General features: G+C 47.9%; 1 protein-coding gene across 1 annotated transcript in view; it reads left to right on the top strand.

Annotated features, from left to right (window-relative positions):
* LOC119383297 (TWiK family of potassium channels protein 18) overlaps positions 1 to 23,002 on the top strand; it is an 84,584-nt gene extending 61,582 nt beyond the window's left edge. The window contains exons 3-4 of the mRNA XM_037651368.2: positions 18,410 to 18,630; positions 22,510 to 23,002. Of these exons, the coding sequence (XP_037507296.2) occupies positions 18,410 to 18,630; positions 22,510 to 22,989 (701 nt within the window). The 3' untranslated portion in view covers positions 22,990 to 23,002. The remainder of the gene's footprint in view (positions 1 to 18,409; positions 18,631 to 22,509) is intronic.
* The last annotated feature ends 2,099 nt before the right edge of the window (positions 23,003 to 25,101 follow it).

The raw sequence follows: 25,101 nt of genomic DNA on the forward strand, positions 1-25,101 counted from the left end.
TGGATAGCACGCGAGCGAGTCAAAAGATATGATAGAAGGAAGAAAGGTGAAATAACGACGCCGCACAGGGATAAAGAAAACGTACTCGGCTTCTGAGATTATGGCAACGGATATAAATAAAACCCTACCCGTCGTAGCAACCTGAAAGGGGAGCGGAAGGATTGCGCACGCTTTGTTTGCCTCGGGATGGCCCCTTGCCATCGGCGAGCTATATCTCCGCCTGACTGGGTTCACCTTATTGCACGCACTCGGGTCGCGATGCAGCAAAAGCGCAGGACGGCGATGGCGCAGCCAAGCTCATGCGCGAGCAACGTCATACCATTTTTCGATTTTATTTGCGAAACGGAAAATACGTATAGGCGGTAGCCCAACACTTCGTCGTCAGCCAGCGAAAGATGAGCACAACTGTACGGACCAGTAGTATGTGGCTTCAGGCAATCCTGCGTCTTAAGAAAGGTTTTCGTCTCCCACAGCTGGTGCAGTAGCACGCTGTGCATGGTAGAAGTTTCAGATGTTTACCTTGAGCTGGTTAAGTCGTCTATAAGGTCTGCACGATGAGACGACGGGAGCGTCGTGGTGGTATGGCTGTAGCCAGCGTTGGCTTTGCCCAGTTTCTAAGTCTGCTGTTTATTCTGTTTCGCTCCAATGCCGTTTATTGGACAGACGTACTTACTAGTGAAAGCACAAAAAAAAAAATCGGGGCAGCTACGCACTACCGGTGCGAAGACGGAGGAAGCGGTGGAGCTGGTGGCGTTGTCCTCCTCCTTACCCTGACAACCCTTTCTCACCCCTTGCTATACTGCAGTATACAAGGCTGTGCTACACATTACCCTCTCACCTCCTCCTTTCCCTCCTCGTCACCCTCACTTCCCTTTCCCGCCCCTTGCTATACCATACTATGAATTCTGTCTCTCTTTTTTCTGTTTTTGTGTATGTTTCTTTGCAACTCTTTCTCTCTCTGTCTATTTCTTTCTCTGTGTTTCTATCTTTTTCTCTTTTTTTTCCTTTTCTTTCTTATTTCGCTCTCTCTCTCTCTCTGCACTCGTTCTCTCCCCTTCTATATTATTTCTCTCTTCTCTTTTTTTCTCTCTATGTCTCTCTTTGTCTTTCTTTCTATCTCTTTCTACTCCGTACTCGTTGCGTTCTCCGCCGGACAAATCGGCGCACGTGTTCAAGGAGCGAAGCAGAAGATGAAGAAGAGGACGAAGAGAGAGCGTGCAGGTTCATGATGATGATAGTTTTCGGATTCAGCAGACACATTGCAGCCCGCTTAAACAGCTCCGCTGTCAAAAGAAAACGAAAGAAACAAACCGTCGTGTTCTAAGAAAAAAAGCTATAATATTAAGCGATGCAATCCTTCAGGAGAAGACCCTCTATCCTGTTAAGGCGCTGAATTAAGAAATACCGATAATAATAGAAAGATCAGGAACGTGCCAGAGGTGAGCTCTCATTGTTAAGTCTGTAGTTCCTTAGATATTCCTCTCTTTTTGAATATCCACCTCTATGTTCAACCGAAGCTTGCGCACATGCAAGGCACACGTTGATGATAATGCACGGCTGTCTTACTTGCTACAACCTCAAGGCTGCCTATAGAGAGCTAATGCGTGTCGAAGTTATCTGCATAACGTAGGTTGCCATGAAAGGGGTACTGACACAAAACTTTTGATCTGACGTTGTTTTTTTTTTTCTGCAATATATTGCCGAAGGCCTATTAGTCATAACCCGGCACATCGCTTGCTGAAGCGCGCGACAGATAATTAATTACGACCTGTTTATTGCCGACCAGTCTCAGTTTCGGTTTGGGAGAGCTCCGAGAACGACGAGCCGCCGTCTGCAACTAACGCCACCTAGCGTGTGAAACGCACACATAACTGCGCTGCACTTCCGCGCTGCCTGCATCGTCTTTCGCATGCGGCATGTGCAACGCGCGATGTCGTTGCCGTCGTCGTCATCATCGTCACCTGGTGGCAAAGACTTCCTTGAGGCTTGCACACTTTCGCCGCGGGCACGTATTCGCGAGCAGCCGTCGAATAGTGGCCTGCTGGCGCAAGCGCGGCAAAAGCGCAATGGCGACTATGACGTCGTGATTTAGCTGGGCATCTCGGAGCTCGGCCGCATTGGTGACATCGCGGAAGTTTGGGGTCCCCTTCAGGTCACTATGTATGATGTCAGTGTCGCGAGATGCGGCGTATAGCGCTGGGTCGGGCATGCGAACTTCAAAATTCATATAAATTACATTCCAAGCTGTATTCGCTCTTCAGATTTGATAAATGACAAACGCATGTTCACGAGAATCGATCCCGCAGGCTATCTCAGCCGCGAAATTTTGTGTCACTACCCCTCTAATAAGCACTACATCCTTGGAGGCGTCATTAATTTGGGTGTCAGACGCTCCATGCAATAGTCTTCGAGCTGTCTCTTTTGAACCCGACTATTTCATTTTCTGTTTGCCTCCCACTTTTCGGGTGCTGGCCGCTGCTTGTTGCCTGTTGTTTTACACGATTTGCTAGTACTGGACATAGTTACAGGCCAAGGTGACATGGGGTGGCAGGGAATTTTACGCAGACGCAGACGTTTGCTCCAACATAAACAAGCATTTGTCATCGTTTAAGCCTAATTATTCCAATGTAGGCATGTCGTTATACTAACTCTGCTTTAATTCCAACGTAAAAAGCTGAGGTTTCTCTATGGAAAAAGTTGCCATTAGGGGTCAGGGGACCGTACAGACATCACCAATGGATACATTCACAGAATAAACATCTGAAAGACTTTACACCACTGGGTATTTTGAGTGAAAATGTCATACAATTCAAGATAAAATCGCGCATGGTAAATACAGCTGTAATAATTATGAACTTCTTTTCATGCACATAAAAACATAGCAATCTCAAAAAATAATTATAAATTATATCAATGTGCTTGTGTTACATCACTGATTCAACAAAAAAAATCGTATTTGCTACTTGAATTTATAAAGTGATTATTGAAGCATATTCGTAAATTCCCAAGATTTACTAGTGCGGGTATTTGACAGGTGGGGATAGAGCTTCCAAAATTTGTACGTGCTCGCTTTGTTGGCATCCACTCGTTACGCAGTGTACAACGTGCCGATGGACGTTGTGTGTTGTGAATGTAGCAGGTTATGCTTGTTTACGTGCAAGGAGAGATTGTGGAGATAGGTTTGCACTAGGCTTACCTACGAGCGCGACCGTGTAGGGACGCGACGTTCTCCACTGCCGCTGCGTGCGACGACGCTGCGGCCGGGTTCGTCGTTTTTTCTCCGACACGGCGCAGAAACCACGCACGAGGCAGGGTAACAACAACAACGGGTTTATTAACCCAAGATGCAGCACAGTGCGACACTCACGGGCTTGCAGGCCGTATAGGGAACTCCGCAAGACCGAGCAAGTACGCTTGCCTACGGCGCGACGACTCACGCACGAGGGCCGAAGTCGAACGCACGAACGAGAAGCCGCCTGCTCAGCAGCGCGTCAACCTCTCGTCAAGGCCTGAGAGCATCTGCCGCGGGCAAGCCCGCGCCAGACAGAAGCGAGCTCAAGGGGGAAGGGGGTTGTCACTGGCGGCCAATGAGGACAGGCGTTGCGCAGTGACGTAAGCTAGCTTGGTGGCGTGAGCATGTCGAGGCATGCCCGGACGCGTGCCCGCGCGCCGGGAAGCCGACGCATGGCTCGCACCAGACAAAGAGGCCTGGCGCTGCCGATTAACGGTGGTCCCCGGCGCTCGAGCCGCGCGGGGCCAACACACGCGCTAGCTGGGGAACGACGCGCCAAAGGGGAGGGCGCGCTCGATTCCCACATTCCCCCCTCCTAAAGACCGAGGCCAGCCTGTGAAAGAGGCTGTCCGAGGCCAAGTGGCAAGGTCGGCTCAGCCGCAAGGGGGCTGGCCAACGGGGCAAAGTCCAACAGGGGGGTGTCGTCTTCACGAAGGTACAAATCCATAGGTCGGCCATGGCCACACGAAACGTCCCACCAAAAGTTCCACCACCGGGGAGAGCCCACTGTCGAGAGAAAGTCCGCAGCCCAGGAGGAACGGGGGCAAGACTGCACAAGGGCGGGCAGCCAGCCCGCTTGAAGTTCGCCGGACTGGAGAGGTTGGCAGCCGGGAACGTACGAAGCGTGGCTGCAAGTTGCGAGCGGCAGCCAACCGCCGAAAGTCGCTGGGACTGTGTCGCCTCACAGGAACGGCAGGCCGGGACAGCAGGCAGCCAGGAACGGAAGCCGGAGCGACCACGCTAGGGCCTGGGCCAAAGCTTGAGTGGGCGGACCAGTCGCCGAGGGCGGCAGGCGAAGCTGCCTGGTGGGTTAGGCAAGGTGGTCGTGGCTGCAGGCCAGAAGGCAGGAACCAGGCCACAGCAGGAGGGACCAGGGGACAGCAGGCCAGCTGGTCAGGAACAGGCTGGTGGCACGGTAGAGCCACGCGCAGGGAGACGACTGGGCGACGCACGAGTGCACAGTAGTGCCCCCGGCATAGCCGGCTTGCCAAAAATGGGTGCCTGCCTGACAGTGCTGCCCAACAAAGGGGGCGCTTGCCAGGTTATGGCTTGGACAACACGTCAGAGGGTTTGTTCGGCCAAGAGGGCCTTCTACCACTTCCAGACGTGTGCCGCCGCACCTTAGCGGTAATTCTCCATTCGCTGTCATGGTATGGAATAAAGTCCAGCTACCTGTCAGTGGGAGCAAGGTTGCTTAGGTGCGTTTCCGCAGATTGTACCGATGGCGTGGCTTGGAGCCAGCCTTCTCACGGTTTTCCTGCGGTTCGGTGACCGCCTCCCCCCCTCCCAAGTCGTTGCTGCGGGCAACGAAAGGTTTGCGGTCGGAGACGTTAACTGGACCGCCGACTTGCCTCCCTTGGGAGTCAGCCAGCTTGTACACCAGAGGCGACACTTTGGTCTGCACTCGGTATGGGCCCAACCACTTGGCCGACAGGGAGGCAGAGATGCCTTTGGCGGCGTCACTCAAGACGTGATTACGCCTGAGGACGAGGTCGCCGACATCGTAGTGCACGTCCCGATGTGACCGGTCGTATTGAGCCTTCTGTCCAGCTCGCGCTTTTGCCAGGTTGGAACGCGCCAGGTCGAGGGCTGCGTCCATCCTTGAGCGCAGTTCCGCCGCGTAGCCAGACGGGCCGGCGTTCGTGGCGGACGCCCCGCTACCGCCCCGCAGAACACGGTCCATAGGGTTAGGCAGCTCTCTCCCGAAGTTGAGGAAAGCGGGCGTGTACCCGGTTGAACGGTTCACCGTGGACCGCAAGGAGAAGCCTATCTCGTTAAGACAGGCATCCCAATCCCTGTGTTGCTGCGCAAAGGCGGTCAGCAAGGGCTTGAGGTTTCGGTTTATCCGCTCAGTCGGGTTGGCCTGTGGGTGATACGTGGTTGTCTTGCGGTGCTTAATGCCAAAGGCAGCACACGCATCCACAAACACCTTGGCCGTGAAGTAGGACGCATTGTCCGTGATCAACTCCGCCGGAAAGCCAAAGCGGGTAAAGACCTCGGTCAACTTGTCCCAGATTGCGCGTGCCGTTAGCTTCCGAAGGGGAAACAGCTCAACCCACTTCGTGAAGTGATCTGTGACAGCCAGGAGAAAAACATGGCCTCTCCGGCTTCTTGGGAAGGGTCCCATAATGCCACAGGCCGCGACTTGCCAGGGTTGTTGGCTGTCGATCGGCTGCATGAGCCCGGGAGGCTTGCCACCACGAGGCTTCACGCATTGGCACACGCGGCATGAGCGGGCGTAGTGAAGGGCATCACGCTTCATGCCAGGCCAGGTAGCAGAGCGGCACAACTTTTGAAAAGTCTTAAGGCCACTCGCATGTCCGGCCAACCGCGAGTCGTAGAAATAGCCGAGGGTGGCTTTCCTTAGACTGCGGGGTATCACCACCTTGAAAGTTATATAATTTACTCACTTTGAGCAAATTGTGCATGATCAAGGATTAGTTGGTAAGCCTTTGGGTTCACCATAATAATTCTAAAAAATCCTCAGCACTTTCTTTCGCATTAACTCCCATTTCTTATAATTAGTAGTTGTAGTCGTTGTAGCACCCTAAACTAGGGCGCGATAGGATAAACGGGAGAAGTAGGCATATCACTAGCATAGACAGCAATTTTTTTCGGGGGGGGGGGGGGTCAACCATATTTTATGTACGTTCGTGTGTTCGTTTGTATGTGTGCGCGTACACATACGAATGTGTACATATGCAAAATCTAAAAATTGTGTGCGGGGAGGGGTTCAGCCCCCACCCCCTCCTAACTACGCTCCTGCATAATATATCGTCTTCTTTAGCTGCAAAGAAATTAAATCCGACAATTTCAATAATCGTCCAACTGTTATGCTTAGTTCCGAGGCGAGTTATACATTTTGTGGTCATCGGCGTACATTACCCACGTTGACAAGTTCCTTCGTAGTAATTTATTTATTTGTATATTTATTTCATTACCTACATTCACCAGAAGGCATTACAGTAGAGGGGTTTGAAACACACATGAAAACGAAACAAATTCGCAAAAAATTCAAAATGCGTAGAATGCATTTGGTGGAGCGCAACAAATGATTTTCCCACGAAAGAGTGCCCAAATTGGTTGCGGGCTCTGTTGTGGTGTCTAAAGGGGGCGTAAGAAGCAGATACCCAATTTCGGGAACACGAAACCACGTTCATTGACTAGACTTTTATAATTTCGCCATGAGGGTGGTGCACGCGCCGTTACAAAAGTTCCAGGCACGAGGCATTATTGGCGTGTTGCCCGCGCGTACATTTGGCGGTCTGCGGTAGCCACTTCCTCTCGCCTTTGCTTGCTACATTCTGTCAGTCTAAGAACGTTTGCTGTGTGATCGTACCGGCGGGTAAGCGAATGCAACGACGTGGCACAACGCGGCTACGCTGAATTATTTCTACGAACAAGGAGAGGGTACCAATAATTCAGCTTGGCTGCATCGATGAGCAGGGCACAACCTCCTTTGTGTTTACAACGCCTGCTTTCGTGGGAGTTGTGCAGCAAGAGTCGTCCAGCCATGTGGGGATTGAAACGACTGGAAACGACTGCCTTGGCACGCCATCTCTCGCAACAGAGCAGAAACTCTAGGGAAACGACAAACCCGCGGCGGGAGCGCAGTACAGGTGATGCGGTGCCGCGCTTGCGTTATGAAGGCATCGGCAGGTCTTACTAGGTGTGTGCGCAAAAGCGGGGCCCCTCCGCACGCGTCAGCATGCGCAGGGCACATAACGCGCGCGCAAACCATCTCATTGTCGACGCTCCACATTGCGCATGTGTTTTATTTCTTCATTTACATCTTCCTCGCAGGCTTCACGTTTAAGTAATTTGTAAGGTGGGTTGTTAAATGGTGTTGTCAGCCCATGCAGCACGTGCAAAACAATACTCGGATTTCGATGCGCGTTCGCAGCTGCCCTTTGCATTCTGAGGCTTAGATATGCGGGTGTCTTAGCAGCGCCGGTTTACCGTGCGGTAAGTAAGGCAATACCCTACCGCCGTGGTCGGCTTGTAGCCATGTGCGGTACGGTATTTCCGTAGTTACGTATACGGTAAACCGGCACTGCTAAAGCACTCTATTACCTCTTGTGATAACCCGGATGCAAGCCCACCGTCATGCTTTCCAGCCTTCCTTTTGAGCGCGCGTTCAATTAAACCATTTCACCCAAGGTTTCATTTAGTTCAGTTCAGTTCAGTTTATTTTCCTAAAGGCACCGTTGATAGCGGTGTTCCATAAGGGGTGGGGTACATCATGCAGTGGATAATTCAAAGTAAAAACCTATGAAACTATTGAAAAATGTTGATATATTGTGTTTACATAAACACGTGTTAAATAAGAAATATGTGCAATAAAGGTTCATACGGTACGGCACGAAGAACTTTATTCAAAGATCCGGAGAAGTGCCACCCCTTAGGGTGACACCGCGGGCCGCTCCCACGTGGGGACAGTTAGACCTAGCCTAACCGCCGCATCGCAGGCTCTCTGGACAGCCCAAAGTTGATGCTGATATTCCGAGCTCTTGAGGGCCGAGCTCCTATTGTGCTCTGTGAGGTCCTTATCCCCACGTAACGAGGGGCACCGCCAAAGCATGTGCTCTAAATCGCACGTTCATTAATGGCAAAAATAGAAGAAACAACAGCATGTGACAATTGACCGTAATAACTAGTTGAAAACTCTGAACCAAAATAGCACTGGAGAAATAAATACAACACTAACAAATAATAAACACTGTACAAATAAATACGCGCGTTAAGTGATGCGTTAAGCAATTAATTTGGCAAAACAGAAGTTAGGACGTCCAAAGTTAGGACGTACGTCTCCCGCTGTTGCAGGTCTCACTCTCCTGGCGACGTTGTGCTCTTCTCGCGTTCTTGCGTTGAGAAAAAATACAATTAATCGTGTTGGGGGAGGAAACCGCTGCAACTGTGTCGCAGAACTATTTATTTGATGCAGGATGCATCAGATAAATAGACTGCGTCAACCCAATAAATCACGGAAGCACACAACCATGAGAAACTCTTATGGTGCCATTTTTCCTCAGAGTAAACTTTAGCCAAAACCAATATTGGACATATTATTAGCGGTCAATGGCGAAAAAAACTTACGAGGAGAAAGCCCTCTGAATGTGGCCCGGGTGTACGAAAGAACTGTCATGTTCCGGTATGACCGACACGAAGGCAGCCCGGCTGCGTGCGGCGTATCACTGGGCCGTGTTTATTTCACTTGCACTTCGTGCTTTAACCAGGTTGTCAGAACAAACAAGAACGTGAAGCTAAAACCGTTGCTGAAGCAATTTTAGCGAACACTGAACCATAAAGAATATATTTTTTTAATGTTGCTGAAACCAAATCGATCTATAGGGTCCACATTTTTTTAAAAAGCCCTTTCATTTTTAGAATTCTTTTCAAGAATAAATTCCAGCCAGTGCTGAGCGTATTATTAACAATAGCGCCCGAACAATCGCAAACATCACTTACAGTCGAAAAGCTTCGAAAAAATAAAAATTCTTGACAGTTAGCTACACTGTATGCGCTAGTCGGAAAAGATGCTGCGTATATGCCGAAAACCGGCAACACTTCGACCGAGGCGCTCACAGTTGCGAATTCACAGTGTTATAGCTGCTTTTGTGGTAGAAACATCCTTCTAGTGTCTCCGAAAGTCCGCCAATGGCTTTGCAATATTGGGGCTCACATTTAACCCGGCCAACTCGAACGTCAACCGTAAAAAGGTCACAAAATCGACTGCGGTGACAAAGAGTCGCATTCTCTTTGGGCAACGCTAGGGAGAGCACGGGCGAAAGTCGATGCTCTCACGAAACACTCGCTACATTGCTTTGACGTTTGTTCGTCCCAACTCCTTGAAGCTTTCTGCACAAGTGGCGCTGCACTGCCTGCAGGATTGGCCCACCTTTGGCCAAGCGTCAGTGTCATGTGATGGCGTCATGAGAAAACGTCATTTCGGCGCCCCGATGACGTCATGTGACGCAATTTTGTACCGGTCGTGTTGTCAACGCCGGACTTTTTGGACTCGTGGCTTTCGCCTTGATGAAAGGCTTAAAGCACGTACGTCCACCAGAACATATGCAGGGTAAAAGAATGTGCTCGCAGAGGCAGAGCGGCGAGCCAATGAAAAAAACCGGTGACTATCACACTCCCGGCGCGAATGAACGTCGCTGGCTGGAAAAGCCGAGCTTAATAATAATAATAATTCCTCTGGTTTTCCGTGCCAAACGATTACGAGGCACACTGTAGTGGAGGACTCCGGGTTAATTTAAGCCACCTGCGGTTCGTTGATGCATACTTATATCTAAGCAAACGGGTGTTATTGCATTCTCGCCACCCTCGAAATGCGGCTTTGGTGGCCGGGAATCGAACCCGCATCCTCAAGCGTAGCAGCGCGACACCCTTCCTGCTAAACTGCCCCGGCGGGTAAAATATCAAGCATGCCGTCACGAGTGCTGTGGGACAGACTACAGCAGACATTGTGTGCTTCCGTTAATATGTTCAGAACATTGGTTAACGTGGAGAGACGGCAACGGAATCACAACAGCGTGACGCCACCGGCTGCGCACTCTCTTCGCCGCTTGCTTACGCCGCAAATACTGTAGGTAGTACTTATCCAAGCATTCCATAAATACTCTGCAGATAACACGAACTGTGCATGGGATTCGGTCTAAGTGAAGCTGTGAAGAGTTGGCAAGCGCATCTGAGAAGAGACGCGCAGCCGATATCATTCACGAATGCGCCCTGCGACTCTCAAACAAGGCGTTGGATAGACGCTAGACAGCGCCAACACCGAGCACAGCGTTCAACTTTTCGACACCACAAAACACTCGAACGACAGAACGTGCGTCTCAAACATCTTGACGGCCACGCGCCTTTTGAATCGAGCAAGTTCGGCTATGAAAACTGGCGAAGCAGACAAAAAAATAATAATAAAGCAATTCGCTTTAAAACATGAGCCTTTCGTCTGTCTGTTTCATGGAAATATTACCATAATAATATTAGAGCGAAAGCATTTCGCTCGCATCACCCTGTTATGTACAATAGACAAATCCGTAAATAATGACGGTCACTCGAGAAGAATACATCGGATGACAAAAGTGGAATGGAGCACAAAGTGCGTGCACGATCGCTTTCGCACTTTATTTAACACATTTGCAATTTCGGTACAAATGATAGTAGTGCGACCTTCGTAATATTATAGTTCCAGCGCCAGCCAAGCACCGTGGTACAATAAAGAAAGAAAGAATAACAGCTGTTGGGGTTTTACGTCCCAAAACCAAGATATGATTATGCGGAACTCCGTAGTGGAGGGCTCCGGAAATTTCGACCACCTGGGGTTCTTTAACGTGCACCTAAATCCAAGTACACGGTCCTGAAGCATTTTACCTCCATTGAAATGCAGCCACCGCGGTCGGGATTCGATCCCGCGACCTTCGGGTCAGCAATCGAGCACCGTAACCAGTAGACCACAATGGCGGATTAAAAGAAAGAAAGAAAGAAAGAAAGAAAGAAAGAAAGAAAGAAAGAAAGAAAGAAAGAAAGAAAGAAAGAAAGAAAGAAAGAAAGAAAGAAAGAAAGAAAGAAAGAAAGAAAGAAAGAAAGAAAGAAAGAAAGAAAGAAAGAATAGCCCTGGACTTTTCTTTTTTTTTTCGAGGAAGCGAGAACGCAGTATTGTTGACTTTACATAAGGGAATTGTATTTTATTTGGGTCCCTTCGCTCATACCCATCTCGAAGCTTTGTATCATCCCTTGAACATCCCAGCAATTACGGACATCGCTTTTAGTACACCATTTTTCACAACACATGGCGTATAGACTTTGCAGATTCGGAATTCGCGCGTATAACCCACCCATGCATATTGCCCCGCATGCCCAATTACAAACCGCGGAAAAATACAAAATTTATTTTAAAAAGCCCACGTATTGTCGTGAAGGCGTGTTTCTTACATTACCGCAAAGCAGTGCCGTGAAGCCTACTTGCGCACCAAAATTCTTATTGAAAATGCAATAATTTTATTAGAAGTTGTAAAGTTGTACATCGAATTAGCCGATATATCGAACTAATTCCCGTTTTTTCTCCGAGTTCGATATATGCGGGTTCGAGCGTACAGTACCATCTATACAATACATATGCTTCTACACTCAAGCTTGCCCCCATAAGTTTCAAATTAATTGTTGGATTCATTATTATTCTTTATTACTATTACTTATTCTCTATACAACATGGTGATAATGTTAATCACATCAGCACACCTTTTCCGAGTTTTTAACGTGATCGGTAAGCACTTTCTCATCAATTTAGCGACAGGCGATTTTTTTACCTCTGTAGGGTTGCTTTGCCGCAGTATCAGTTAAGGAAAGCTTTTCAGTAAAAAAATCCAGCCGGTGTAATCGCACCAAATTGCAAACACATAGAAAGGTTCTTGTCGAACCTTTGTGGTTATGTGGTTCTATCGAACCACATAGAAAGGTGATTTATTGTAAAATTAACAGCGTTTCAGATAACACGTCACTTCAAGATGATTTGCGAAGCGTGCAAGAATGGTGTTGCCTGTGGCTAATGGAACTAAACCCTAACAAATGCAAAACCGTCTCTTTCCACCGCCGTAAAAATCCACTCATTTTCTCTTATCGAATTGCTAATGCCAACCTTGAATTGGTTCCTTCTTACAAATATCTCGGAGTAACCCTTTGTAGTGACTTAACCTGGGCAACACACATCACGAACATCATTTCATCTGCTAATAAAACACTCGGGTTCCTAAAACGTCATCTGCGCCATGCCCCTCAACATGTAAAACTACTCGCCTATCAGTCTCTCATCAGGACGGAATTAGAATACGCATCCCCCATTTGGAACCCGCGTCCAATACATCTCATCAATCAACTCGAGTCGCTTCAAAATTGAGCTACAAGATTTATTCACTGTAAGTACTCATATGACGTCAGTATATCGGCACTGAAAACAGAATCCGGATTATCATTACTCGCATCTCGTCGCCGCACTGCTAGCATTTGTCTTTTTGATAAGTTGTATTACAGCTCACTCGGCCAGCCACCATATATCCTCCCCCCCGACACGCGTTTCCAGTCGCACCGGTCAGCCGCAACAAGTTGCGCGCCCGCGTGCGCGCACCGTCACTTTTTCGTCCTCATTCTTCTACCGTGCAGCAACAGACTGGAACGGCCTTTCCAATGACATTACAGCCATCACCTGTCCCTCTACTTTTTTGGCCACCTTAACAGATTACTTTGCACTGTATTAAAATATGGCTTTGATTTTTTTATGTATGTACCCACCCCTTATGTAATACCCCTTCAATGGGGTGTTTAAGGAATAAAAATGGAATGAAAAAGGTTGTCCTATATACAGTAGCTGCCACGATAGTGCAATTCGCGAATAAATGGTCGTTGTGCTACAATTATTTTTTTTAATCGCCCCATGCATTTTGAATGGTTGCACAAAAGTGTCTCGGGGAAAAACTCCAGCGGGCGGATTAAAACTAATTGCGATGTACAGCATAAATGCGTTGTCGGGATTAAGTGCCTCAAGTGCAGTTTGTAAAAAATGAGGCATTGCTCAGAGAGAGAGAAATGAACTTTATTTTTGACCAGGCTCTTTGTACTTGAGCCCTAAGGTGGGTGGCCTCCTCAGTCCAGGTAGCCATGGCTCCCTGCCGCCGCCCGAGCCCTGTTCACCAATCGTAGCTGGTTGTCAGGGTCTTGCGTCACCAGCAGAGCTTCCCACTGGTCTTCTAGTTCTTCCTCTATGTCTGCTCCTTCCTCTGCGTTTCCGCTTGGGGGTGATGACGGTGGTACGTCCGGATTGTTCGTGCAGTCCAGCACCATGTGGCGCAGGGTGTTGCGCGTGTCCGGTGGGCAAAACTTGCAGTCCCGCCTGTAAGTCCCTGGATACATTACGTGCATCAATGTTCCGCGCGGGTAAGTTCCGGCCTGGAGTCTGCTCAGTAATCAATTTTTAAAGAATGCTCCCCGTAGAGTTACGCCGAGCGCTTCCCCTTAGGGTCGACTTTGCCGCAGTGGTCCATGTCCCAGATTGCTAGACTTGGACGTATAGTGATAACACAGCCTCTTCCAATGGTCGTTTGTAGCTGTGTAGTTATTTCTTTTAATTGTGTATTATTTTGTTGTGTACGTTTACCTCTGTTGACCCCTTCCTGCCGTAGCACGTATTGCGCTGCAGTGTGTAGAAATAAACAAATTGACGACGACGACGACTACGGCGACGGTCACTTTTCCTGCTTGATGAGGCATGTAAGGCTTTCGGCTTAATAAATCCGGTTAGCTGCCCTACCCTGAGAGAGCAGAAGAGCAAGGTGAGAGATAAAAAGAAAAATCCAATTAAATGGGCTCGTGCGCGGACTGCACCTCTCTGTCAAATGCGCTTGCACACGGCAGTCGTTCTCAACACTCTCAAAAGTGTCTTTACTGATTTGTGTTCACACTGCCGATAGCGATGTTATTCCAGCAACTATGCAGCGGATCATGATCCAGACGTCTAAATGCGCAGGAGACGTCCTTTTCGCAGCCGCAGACCTATAGGTTCATTATTGCACCGAACAGTCTACTGGAGAAACCGCAAAACACAAAACTTGTCCAAAGAAAATAAAAAAAGAGATAAGTACAAAACAAATCGCCGCAAATGTCGGCAGCCCCTTTTTGAGGAATGGTGGATCGTCCACTCGACAAAGGGCAGTTTATGATACATGACGAAAAGCAACGAAACCGAATGAAAAAGAAGGCGAGATCTATCCGTGGAAACGCCGTCCTCTCGGAAATACTGCGCCGTCGCACGACGCGGGCACAAATGGTCTCGCGGCACGAGAGGGCAGTTGCTACGGGCGCCGGAGTCTCGGCGCGCGAAAGACACGTAATCAACACACATAACTTGAAGGCGTGCCAGCACTGCATTTGGCGGCAGCGCGGCACCTCGAATTCAGAGACCGGGTTTAGGAAGGGCGAGCGAAAGAAATCCCCACGCGAGTTGTGCGCACCCTCTCGGCTCCATCGCACGCAGCGAGACGCCGCAGAGGGCGTGAGACCAGAAGCCCCCGGATCACGCAACAACTTCGTTTCGCGCGGCGGAACGTGTCTCTTTGCGGAAGCGAGAATCGATTCCACCACACTCCAATTGTGCGCCCCCCCCCTCCCCCAACCTTCTTTACTACAAACCCCATACTCCAGCCTTCCCTCGGCACCTTCTCCAGATCGTATATACGGCCTCGGAATACTCCGCGCCGCGCAGTTCGGCTCGCAGCACAACCACGCGAATCGTTCCGTCCGTTGAGCTCGGGGCAGGAGGACTCAATCTTGTGCCCGTTTAAGCGGGTCGTAAAAGGCCTCTTTAGTGGTGAATACAACCTCCTGGCAGATTCCCTCGCGCCGATGGAGCCTCTCCACCCCATTGTTTTCCTCCATTGCAGAACTGCGTCACACACCGCTAGAGGAACAAACGAATCAGAGGGAGCAAACGATGCGCATCTACGGCGAAAAAAGAAAAACAGTAATGACTTCGCACGTCATTACTCTCTTTGGCCTGTAGAGCAATAAAACCAATTAAGTTGGCGTTGGCGCGGATCGCAAATTACCGGTAGGCATCTCGGGCTGAAAGCAAGCGGCAGGTGAACAGATGGAGTTGTCAACACTGCTAGGCGAAACACACCGCCACGCCATTACGTGCGACTTGCAAGACCTACGGTGCTATTGAGATTTATTTGTTTGACTGTAGTGAACTAGTTGAAAGGCGAAGATGTTTGTTTGAAGCGCTCCATCGTTTAGGCTCGCCACACGCCAGAATATAATAACTGATGGAGTTTAACGTCCCAAAACCGCGATGTGATCATGAGGGACGCCGTAGTGGAGAGATCCGGAAATTTCGACCACCTGGGGTTCTTTAACGTGCACCTGAATCTAAGTACACGAGCCTCAAGCATTTTCGCCTCCATCGAAAATGCGGCCGCCGCGGCCTGGATTCGAACCCCAGACCTTGGCGGTCAGCAGTCGAGTACCACAATCACTAGAGCACCGTGGCGGGTCAGCCACAGGCCTGAGTGAATGATATTTCAGAAAGTGCGTCGAGTGCATGCTCTTGAAATGTTTAAACGATAAAGGACAATGGACGAAATGTGAACGTGCAGAGGCCCTTTGCCGCACGTACGCCGCCTTCGGCAACTCAATTACACAAAGTTCATTAACGAAAGCCTGCGGCTAAGCTATTCATTTGCCTACCACGGTTCTGTATGTTAGTGATTTCGCCTGTTGTTACCAATCACAACGCGATCCATCTCCTTGTGGTTTCCTGGACATACTTGCCCTGTGCCCTGTGTCGCCTTTTGCAAGCCATGACAAATTGACTAACCAAACAATACGTTTCGACCAGCTATTTTTCATTATTAGTATTTTATGATTTCATGTTTCATTTTCTTTGCTGTTGCTGCTGTTGTTGTCTTTTCATACGGTGTACGATTTTCGATAAACGGCACTCCTGGCCACGTTCCCCTTACATAGCCAGCGAATCAGGCACGGGCAAGCATACGCAGACAGAGCGGGCGAGAAATGAACGTTTATGAACGAATATAGCTTAAGGTGGAAAACAGAGACAAAAAGAGAGAGGAAGAGATCTAGAAACGGCTATCGCTTGAGCCATCGACAGAAACTAGTAGGAGAGAAAGGGGGACACTGAAGTGTCCGATGCGCTGTTTTTTTTTTCTTTCTTTCATGTCACACCAGATTTGAGACTACATTGCCGCGATGTGGCGTTATTGCAATGCCACCTTGGAATACTAATGCTGCAACGCAGACAAGACAAGAACTTCATAGCACAGTGTCTGTGTGTTTGTAATTTCTTCTGTGTCCTCGCCTTGCTAGCGTTACATCAGGATTGAAACATCGAGTTTAGTTCGCATTTTCCATTGCCACCCTATCACTGACCATTTTGACGCGATAGCGTTAAAGAGCTCGTATCGCAGAAATTCCGCCGTCGGCGTCGGTGTCGGCGCCGTTGGTTGTGAGCGAAAAATCATCATCTTGTCCGTGACCGAAAAATCGAAAAGGCTGCAAATAAAATAAATAATAAAAATGGGTCCGAGTGAGAATAGAACCCAGGCCGCCTGCGTGGCAAGCACGTGTTCTACCACACAGCCACGCCTCTGCTTGGAGCTGCACTGAAAGTAACTTTCATGCTTCCCAAAAATACGCGTCCTGTATACAGGTGTCACAGTACGAGATGTAATATCGCAGTAATATTGTGTGGTACAAGCGTACATTGCCATCGGGCGTCACAGCATGTCACTATCATAACGACTTGGTGGTTTAAAGACAGCCACCCATTACAAAAGGCACACACATTACTGCGCGTATTCCCTTAAGACCACGTAGTGGGTGCATCGCAACTTCGAAAAAGTTTCTCGCGCATAATTGCTCCTGGTTTAAAGCATGCTACCCATTACGTAAGGCACACACCTTAGTGCGCGCATTCTCTTAAACACTCGTAGTGTTTGAAGTGCGCAGTAGGGGCAGGATATCGCTATCGCGTTCAACTCTTAAAGGCGAAGCTTAAATGTCCCCCAATTTTTTACTTCCTATCTCAATACTCGCTGCATGTCCTAAATGTCTCCTAAACGGAGACCGGTTTTTAATTTCACTGTTTCTATATAAGCTCATTCCACATTGGTTAGAGGCTAACTTTCGTAAGTTGTTCATATACTGTACATTGTCCAAGTTCACCGCGCTCCGGAGCTTTGACCAAGCTTTGAGGGGAATTAACCGTGACAATCATTTCCTTCACCTTTATGGGCCGCCACAGGGGCATTACACAAAAGAGGAGCAGTAAAAAAAAAAAAAAAGCGAGCATCGTTTTTTTAACGATAATAAAGGTTAGAACTGTTTAACTATATGTAAGCAAGCGAGTACCAACAAAATAGCGCTACAACATTCATGTTATATATATATAGTAGTAGAATGAACAGTATCGCACTATAGTAACACGCATATTTACAGAAATAAAATTATTCAAGATTAAACACAGCTATTGATACAACTATACAGTTAACAGATCAGGATTTTTTTTTTCAGCATTACCAGAGTCCTTCAGGGACTCTGGCATTAATCTCAAGGACAATTGATTCCGGTAGGCTCTTCCAGGCTTCGATTAAGGGCGCGAAATCATTTGTTGAACGCGTTGGTTTCCCCATAAAGACGTTGAAGTCTCACTGAGTTGAAGATACGTCGAGATGTGCGCGTAGGTGGAATTAGTATTGAGCCATGTAGGTGAGGAAAATCGTGACATAATTATTGGAGAAAAAAAGTTGTGAGATATTTCGTAAGAGCTAATGGCTGGAGTGCCAGAGGTGATTCATTGCCACTGACACTCTGTTACTAGTTTCAAAACTCACATTTCATAAATCTGTTTTTATTTACATGGATACCGTAGGAGTGCCATTATAAACTAAATATATTTTATGTTTCAAATGTAATCAAAGAGTTCTCTTCTGCTATACGTCGTACGCTCTAGCGAGCTAAGCCAGCAGCGATGAAGCGTTACGCCGAAGGTCTGATAATGTGGTACATTCTTGAGAGATAGTTGTGGATCGCTTCACCCCCAGTATAGCGGACCCTTGCATGTGAAACAGCATGCGGAAGAAATCATTGAACCTAGTTTGAAGAGCGCACTGAATTATTTGCTATCGTTTGTCATACCTGGCCCTTGCGCCGTAAAACACCAGGTGTGATCAACATCAAAGGTTTCAGAAAACGCCCACAATTGTAATAATTATGATAATGAAGGAAGCTAAGCTTCGCGCACTCAGTGCTTCTTAACTTATGTGGCACTGCAGCGAATAGTCGTGCGGAAACATTCCCCGTGCACGATGCCGCATGCAGGTTACGGCAACATTGCGCCGAGCACCACCACCGGCCGGGCAGCGACCATCGCTTACGCATTATTTGGCATTCCACTGCTGCTTATGGTGCTGGCCGACCTGGGCAAGCTATTCACGCGCCTCATCAAACTCGCCTTCACAGCCATTCGGCGCTTCTACAACACTAAGAACATGCGCAGCCTGCGTAGGGCCAGCCGAAGGGCCACCGAAGCACCGGGACAGGTAAGCCCAACCGTGTCCGCTGCTCCCTTCTAAAGTAAGTCCTTAATGCTTGACAGAGTTCCTGCATCACGAAATAATATCTGCAGAAAACTTCGCTGCATATCCTCCTTTTTTTTTAACGCATGGAGCACACCAATGCGTACGCTGACTCTCCTCCGTACGACATTTCTCTCCACAATGCCAGAAAATATCGAGTGTCTGTCCTCCTAGCTACCCCCCCTTTTTTGTTATTTTAATCCTGATTTTATGGTCGAACAGCCCGAAAAATAATTGAATGAAAGTATAATCTCCCTTGTGTGTTTATTTGAGCGCTCTCAGCATTCGGGTGATATAGCGGCAGTTTCTTTAGAATTAAGCGTAGACGCTAGTTGGCTGTGAATTGCATTATGACACATCTTCCAGCGCACAACAGCCCATAACAGAGTAGAGAAGGGCACCACAAATTAAAGACTGGCGTTCGTGGTATTCTCTTTCTACTCTGTCCATGTGTTTTTCTGCGCTAGAAGATGTTTCATAATGCAAGTCTTTTTAGAAACTCGACATCGTTAACAAGTACTATGGGAACAATAATTGCCGAGGTCCTTTGGTCTTACCTAAGAGACATCAAGGCGAAAGCCTTTTTACCTTGTCACCATCAGTTATGAAGCCTGCAGCTTGCAATAACTTACGTAGCGAGGTTTTTACCTTCTTATATGTAAGTGTGAACAGTTTGTGCCGTAGCACGATGCAAACAGGTTCCAAAGCATTCGGCGGCTGTCGAGCCTTAGGTTATTGCCATGCTCCAAGTCGGGAAACACCTCCCTCACAAACTAATGCTTAGGGAGCATGACCATATAAGTGTACAATGCACAAAACAAACAGCACAGCTATGGTGTCTGAAGCTACCTATCTGCGACTGAGCGGTGAACGCTATCAAGCGTTAGGCATGTGCGTATACTAACAACGTATGCGTGTTTTTTTTTTTCTCCTCGTCACCTTCCTTCATCCTTTTTTAACAGCGGAGCTGTTTAAGCCGAGCGTTAGTCCGTCCGTCGTGGACGAAAAACCTCGCGGAGCGATGACGTCACCTCGCGTTGCCGAGCAACCCCTGGCGCATATGTGCATAGCTTCGCTGTCTCGCTACCTAGCCCTTGCGTGGTAAGGCCGGCTACTTGGCTCAGAAAAGTTGGGCGTAGCTTGCACTAGTGGCGCAAGGCTAGAGACTCAGCGGAGCTGTTCGGCACCTATAGCTGGTCTTAGCCCGAAGCTGAGCACGCTACCACCCGGCAACGTTGCACTCGTCCCTGATGCGGGGGCACCTACCGAGACAGAAGGCTGGCTTAGAGTGATAGAGCGGGACTTGGCGAGTCTGGGCATCACCTCGCAACACTTGGCAACACTTAGCAAAACCAAGTAAAGCTTAGCGTAACCTCGCAATACTTAGCAAAACATACCATAACCTCGCAAAACTTCGCAAAACCTCGAAAGGCCAGGACCAGCTAAGTGCCGATCAGCTCCGCTGTGAGCCTTACGCCACTAGTGCAAGCTACGCCCAATTTTTCCCTCCCCCTTACTGAGTATGCGCAAACTTCATTGACCTTGGAGTTTCAATTCACCTCCTTCATCTCCTCCTTTAAGGTTGCGACGGTACTGCTTGCTGTACATCGCTTGTACATTGCTGTGCGACTAAGTACATCGTAGTATCTTAATAAGGTCTGTGCGCGAGCTAGTTGGCACGATACCTTCATCGAGAAACACCGATAGAGAACACGGATCGGAAAGAACAAAATCGCTTTTGTTTATGTGGCTTAAAGGGACCGTCAACTGCCCAGAATATGAAATGAGTTGACTCCACTGATGTAAAGATTGTCCGTTGCACTGACTCAAAGCAACCCTGTTTTTTTCGTGGGAGATGGATTTATATTTTTATTTCTTCATTGAAAGTCGTGAAAAATGACCTGTGGCGCCTCTGGTGGCAAAAACATAAATGATCCGATGAAGACGGCCACGTGACCGTTGATTGCTGTACGCGCTCTACGATTTCTTTGTTAGTATTGAAATATTGTTCGTTTCTTTATATTAAAAGGTATTACTACATAATAATGTACATATAGGCCTGCGTTAGTAGTATGCATTAAAGTGGCGCTGCCTTCGCGTGACGTAATCATCCCATGCTCGTCAGCGCGTCTTAAGCAACTTTTCAGCGTGCTCATGCAACCGTGCATGCAGTTTCCAGGTCGCTAAGATTTTGGAGCGACATAGTTTTGCTACCTAAACTTCGTCTCAGAAATGACGCGCGGTGCTACTCGGTGAGCCCGTGCCTATATGCACAGTTACGTTTTCGATTACTTGGTTTGGCTCGTGTATCGAGAGAGTAACGACGCCGGGACAAGCCATCCATGACACAGGCGCAGGCAACCTTGGGCGCAGGCGCACACAACGCTGTACAAATACCGGAAAGGTGTATAAAGCCACACATCTCATTGTAACAGCTTGCTATTTTCAAAAATGGTTGGGAAGCTCAAAATAAAGGTGGTTAAGCATAGTTACAGTAACTCCTGCGAAAGCAGAACAACGACAGCTTTCACGAGGGCTAGCGGCATCGCTATCAATTCTCAGCGTTGCTGGAGCAAGCCTCCATGCGTGTTTGGAGCCTTTCAGATCGAAAAATACTGCTTATAAAATAACTACGTGCTTTTCGGATAAACCACTGCAGCTACAAACGCTACGAAGGGTAAGCTTCCTGTCGAGCCGTAAAACACTGCGTCGAGAAAAATCAGTTGTCGGTCCCTTTAACGTCCCAAGGAGACTCAGGCTGAGAGACGCCATAGCGGAGGGCTCCGGATAAGTTCGACCATTTGGGGTTCTTTAACTGACATCGCACAACACACGGGCCTCTAGCAATTCGCCTCCATCGAAATGCCACCGCCGCGGCCGGGATCGAACCCGCGTCTTTCGGGTCAGCAGACGAGCACCGTAATCACTGAGCCACCGCGACTGCAGAACACAAGGATGAGCGCTTGACTTTGTGTTCTTTCTAGTCTGTGTTTTCTCGTGATGTTTCACGATTAAAGGCGTTGTAGTATACACAGAAACAAAGATAGTAGGGTTGTGCTAATATTCTAACATTTCGAATAATGAATCGAATATATTTCTATTCGATTCGGTGTTCGAATCGTATAGTTAATAGTTGAAACATCGAACGTATATCAAATGGCTTGCGAATAATCCGCACATCGTGTAACACTCAAAAAAAAAGGGGGGGGGGTGCAAAACGGCAAGGAATTATTCTTAAACATTCTGACAAATTGGGCTAGTTGGTAACGTCCTCTCTTTTTTTTTTCCACCTATGATGTTAATACGACTGTAAGAGTAGTATTCATTCCACGGAGACATTTCTGTTTATCGTGTGGCACCCACGCTCAAGTCTGATATTATTATCATATAGTATGGTTTAGCTTATACCTATACCATTCTGTCGCAGAGCTTTTTGTTTACCATACTTTCGGCGGTAACCCCGTGCTCTCACTTCGCTTGTAAGGCTGCCGTTTCGCCAAACATTTTGTCAATTTTAATGTCTGACTTTCATTTAAGATGTGATGATGAAACAATGCAAGCTGGTGTACTTCGGCACAGAGTGTTTTGCTTATTAATCTTTGTTGTTCACTGAAATGTATGGATGCTTCAAGTGAAATTTTCAGAAGCTCGAGCACTATATTAGAAGAAGCTGCTCTATATCGTTCGAAAGCGATTCGAAAAGCGATCGATTCGGTTTCCAAGGTTACTATTCGCACAGCCCAGTAATAAGAATGAGAACTGTAATAGTAATGAGAGCTGAAAGGCATTTCTAGAGCCGGAACGTGAAGGACATGGACAAGAAAGAAATTATCTGCGTCGCAGATTCTCGTGGCCTGGAGGACAACAGCGTCGTATCCATCTAGAAAGCGCATACGCCGTGCCCGCTTACGGACGGAGGTCGTTGACGAGGCCGCAGTTGAAGCGCGGGTTCCGGTCTCACTAGTGCTGCTCTTCCTGCTGGCCTACATGACTCTGGGCGCGCTCATGTTCTCGCTCTGGGAAGGCTGGAGCTTCTTCGAGGCATTCTACTTCGTGTTCGTGTCCATGAGCACTATTGGTTTCGGAGACTACGTGCCCCAACAGCCCGCGTTCATGATGGCTGCGTTTGTCTACCTCCTGTTCGGCCTAGCGCTCACTTCCATGTGTATTACCGTAATCCAGGAAAAACTGGCAGCCACCTTCGAGAAGGCTCAAGCCCAGATCGGCGTCTCACTGGGACTCGACGACGCCAATGGCCTGCTGGGCGGTGCTTATGTGGAGTCGGCGCACAACGAACCCATTCTGAACCCGCAGCCCGTTTAAGAACACAGGTCTGATAGCCGGCCGGTATCACGTGCAGCAGTCGAAAGTGGTTCCTGCTAACACAAAGGCCGTGCTCGAAGGCATTTCCACCTATATGAGCCAATATCACTCGCGTCACACGGCGCAGAACTGTACATACGTTCGTCTGCGAACGTTCCAGCTAGCAATGGCGCCAACGAAGGTTTCGCAACCGTCGAAACGTTTGCACGCAGCAAGTGTTTCGACGGTAATAATGACTTAATTATTATTACTTATACAGAAAGCACTCAAAGCATAATGCAAGAGCTTATCTTTTACCTCTACAAAATAAACGCTACATCGTAAGAACTTTGAACGGATGGCTTCAACCTATACAGTGTATACGTGTATGCCCGCGCTGCTTCCATAGGAGCTGCGTCATAAGAATGCCTATCATTTCGACTTCGTATGGCGACATTACACTCAGTTTTTTTTTTTTTTTGCTAGTTCTGTTCGGTTCGTGAGCTTCTCGCTAGATTTATTTCGCTAATTTCAAGAACAATGAGTGTCATGAAATGGGAGCACTAGTGCAGTTTAATAAATTGAAACAAAGATTAAATTTTGGAGTTTGATGTGCCAAAACTAAAATATGATGCATGCCGTAGTGGGGAACTTCGCATAACTTTTGACCACCTGGGATTCCCTAAATCTAAATACACAAATGTTTTTTTTGTGTTTTTTTTTACATTTCGCCCCCATCGCAATGCGACCGCCGTGACCGGGAATCAAACACGTGCCATCGAGCTTAGCAGCTCAACATCCTACCTGCTAAGCTACCGCAGCAGATAACTTTCCGAGATAAGATTACTTAGTTATTATTGCTAAAATAGAAAGCACGCAAAGCATGATGCAAGAGCTGATAATACTTCTGTATAGTAAAGGCTGCATCGTGAGAACTTTTAACTGATGGCTTAAGCCTACATATTGTAAAGCCAGTTTTCTCCTTCATTGATTCGATCACAATTTTAATCGTGTGTTGCAGTAGATGGCCGGCTTCTGCCTCGTTCATGAGATAACTTATTTCTTACGTAAACAGCCACTACATGTAATCAGATAATAACAAAAATTCTACTTATTCGCATTAATTAGTGCTTCAGAGCACACATTTCCAATGTGCAGTCGACTCTGGTCATACTTCAAGGCATGTCAGCCTAGTAGAAGGCCGAAGTTAGCGCCAGTTTTTGGTGTATCAGTCCTCAATATGTATTGTGCTCCAAATACTGCTCTAAATGAGAAACATGCTTCGCGTTACTCTTCTCGGGGGCGTGTAGGGAGTGAGAAGCGACTGTGGGGGGAGGGAGGGACAATAGACCGTTTCCTCTGAAAACGGTCTATTGTCTACTTGGTTCAACGCAGTGCAAATAACATCGCGTTTGATGACAAAGCGATCACACACAAACAGTATGAGTTTTATCGTCTCACCACAATTGCCGGAGTCACATTTGGAGGTGTCTGACATTCCCATGCGAAATGAGTGCGCCTTTGTGAAAGCCACTCCTAACCACGGGCGGCACAATAAGGTTGCGTCACGGCGGGAGGGGTGCGATGGAATTTGCAGCTCCCTCGATGAATCGATGAATAGGCGACAGTTCCAGACACTGGGGTCGCTCAACCAAGTTTGCGACACTGTGTAAGCTAGCGTCTGCTCTCGACAAGGGTATTGGAACAGTTTGGGCGTCTTCGTGGGCGGACCGGGCGGCATCATCAGCGGTTCTGTGGCATCGTTGTTAAGCGTAACTTTCGCTAGACGGTGCATCCTTGCTTCTTCTATGCTGTCCACAAGCTTAACATCGTTTTCACGCCTCACTGAGGTATTCAAGTCAGGTTAACTTTTAAGCTTTACATTATTTACAATTTGCTGCTCAAAAATTGACAAAGTATGGCAAATATTGTAATTCTTTTTCGTAAAAATTGATCAATATGACGATTTAGAAACGTATGTTAACGAAAATAATAGATGCGCAAATTCTCACGCTAGTCAGGTCTGTTCTATAACTTTATTTGTACAATACCATCGGCTTTTATTAATGTTTCCCTTTGTCGCATGTGAAGTTACATCAGTGACTGCATACGCGTAGGTATATGATTAAGCGA

The sequence above is a fragment of the Rhipicephalus sanguineus genome, chromosome 1 (genome assembly GCF_013339695.2).
Source record: "Rhipicephalus sanguineus isolate Rsan-2018 chromosome 1, BIME_Rsan_1.4, whole genome shotgun sequence".
NCBI lineage: Eukaryota > Metazoa > Arthropoda > Arachnida > Ixodida > Ixodidae > Rhipicephalus > Rhipicephalus sanguineus.